We start from the raw sequence: 2623 nt of genomic DNA on the forward strand, positions 1-2623 counted from the left end.
CAATCTGTTCACTAATTTGGTTTAAGATACTACTTCTGTAACAGCTTAGTAAATCGGCAAAACTGGGCGTTAATTAGAACTTGTATTACTTATTTGGAAAGGAAAAGTAGGCGAAAATTAGAATATATTCGATTCTCGGTCTATGCGCTTAGTATGCTTATACAACATCTTCCAATACAAAGAAAAAAGTTAGTAGAAGCTGACTTTAACTTCTGATACTAATTCTTAGACTGCTTGCTTCTTCTGCCACATGAAATTAGAAGGGCATTAGCAGAACAAGACAATGCCATCAACAGGCGTGCAGCTTCTGTTATTTCTTCATCTCGGTGAAGTTCTTTGTATTTCATTTTAAGTAGCTCGAATTCTCTTTTTTTTTTTTTTTTTTTTTTTTTCATGTATCTGATTCCACATGCATTGCCAAGTGTCTGTCAAGAGTCATGTAAAAGAGTTAATATTTTGTGGAAGTAGAGCAATGAACAAACTGAACTGCTCTTATGATGAAAAATATAGATACTGCAAAACACACCTTAGAACCGGAAGGGCCAGTTCTCCATAATGGTTTCTTGGTTGCTTTGCAGTCAATACAGACCCACCCTACTTGATGAGACCACCACCATGTTATCTTGACTATTGATATTATTGTGTTCTGTAGGTCCTTGATTATTTCTTAGAATTCTAATATCTTCTATTTCTACTTGTTCTGGCTCTAGTGGAAAATAACGGGTCTTTTACCACATCATTCTTAACTTTGTGACTGAATGATGTTCATGTTTTTGAATTTCATGATCATGATCATGGAGTATCAAACTTGGGTTATGGCTGATATCTGATGTTGAAAGCATGTATGGCCGACTACTTTAGCAAGCTGCTTCTGCCATGCATACAAAGATATCAGCAGGGTTGTAGTGAGATAGAAGGATAGACTGTCCAAAAGGCTACCAGCAGAAAGAGAGACAGGAATGATTGACCATTTAGCTTTATATGCAAAATGGGAGAGATCGAGTCAAGTTCTTCTAAATTACTACTTACTTGGTCACCAAACTTGTAATTTTGTTTATTTTTCTTAAATATTGTATATTTTTATTGACTTTCGCAATTAGTCATCCAGAATGGGATTCCACTTAACTTGTAAGATTGACTTTGCCATCATATGGTTCTAGAATTAACCCTGCTTTCTGATTCAGTAAACCATATTGAGGCATTCTCCAGCTCAGTGGCCTTAGAGGATGGTGGCTAATTGATTTCAAAACTATACTGGATGCAGCTTTGGATTTGCCATAACTATGTTGGATGTTTAGGGTCTTTCTCCCTGCAAAGGCTTAAGGAAGGCCTTTGAAGGATGGTGTTCATTCGACAGAAAATTTCAGTACTTCAATTGACAGGAACAAAAATTTACTGGAGAAAATATTTATTACATTAGCACAAAGGAAAGCTCAAAAAAAGATACACAGTATAGTCTGGTATACAGTCATACAGAAATGAGGTCAACATAAAAGGAAGATCAATAAGAGATTGATGCTGAAGATCAATCTCATACTATTGATTTAGAATCTTAGATAGGCATGCAATTGGAAACTTTGGGATAAACAACACGAGCAGGATGACCCATGATCCGTTTTCCTTTCATGTGTTTAAAGATATACACCACGGCTCCGATCGGCCATTCTACCACTGCTGCGACGCAAAACGCCACGCACCCGAGTGTTGGTCCGAATACCCTGCATCGGCATGGATTTCTTCTCGTCCCACATTCTACACATCCTACCATGTTTGAACTAAAAGATGGTTGAGGAACTAAAAGATGTACAAAAAGATGTATTTTAGAGCAAATTTTGGCGAACGAACTGGTTGAGGAACTCTTTTTTTCTGTTAGTTTCTTAGATGGTTTGTGATCAATTTGCCCGATGATTTGTGATATTTCCTAGACTCCTAGTTCTCCTTTTATAAGCAAATTTTCGAATTTGGGTTTGCTTTAAATATTCTTTATCTTCTTATCTTATTATATGGGTTTAAGTTCCCTTTCAAGTACATATTGGGGGCAGGTGGGATGAAGGTGATTGTCGTGGAGTACACGTGTCAAAGCTTCTGACGAACATTAAGGACACGTAAGCTTGATATGTCGGTATCATATTTTCAAATGATAGATGATTGGTCAAATGGCTAACAGAATCTGGTGTTTCAGGTCGGTCAATAGCTTCAACTCTGAAGCAATGTCTGTGACTGGCCTAGATAAGGTCTCCCTTTTGTTCCGTATTAGCGTAATTCGCCACCCACTACCGTCATTTACCTCGTGGATTGTTATGCGGATTACGTGGGTGTACTACGTGGCAGGTTAGCCACACGGAACCATTTACACTCTCGTCTCTCGGTTTTGGTTAACGATTAAGCCGACTATTCTCACCATGGTTTTTAAAAGCATGAATGTAAGCTTCGTTTCAAATTTCAGCATTTCGCTCCAAAACGGTCATGTGAAGCGTATCTTTCATGAAGTGTATGCTCCGAAGCTTCAAATTTCAGCATTTCGTTCCGAAACGGTCATGTGAAGTGCGCTTTTTGATTTAGCCAACTCCTTTTTCCGCCTAATTTTTAAAGTTTTTAAAAGAAAAATATGAATGTTTTAAGG

General features: G+C 37.6%; 1 protein-coding gene across 1 annotated transcript; it reads right to left on the reverse strand.

The window, feature by feature from the left end:
• Window positions 1–1381: 1381 nt before the first annotated feature.
• On the reverse strand, window positions 1382–1936 carry LOC113277617. The gene has a single exon (XM_026526660.1). The coding sequence runs from the start codon at window positions 1766–1768 to the stop codon at window positions 1553–1555; it is 216 nt and encodes a 71-aa protein (XP_026382445.1). The 5' UTR covers window positions 1769–1936; the 3' UTR covers window positions 1382–1552.
• Window positions 1937–2623: the final 687 nt, after the last annotated feature.

This window comes from Papaver somniferum, chromosome 5 (genome assembly GCF_003573695.1).
Source record: "Papaver somniferum cultivar HN1 chromosome 5, ASM357369v1, whole genome shotgun sequence".
In the NCBI taxonomy this organism is placed as follows: domain Eukaryota; kingdom Viridiplantae; phylum Streptophyta; class Magnoliopsida; order Ranunculales; family Papaveraceae; genus Papaver; species Papaver somniferum.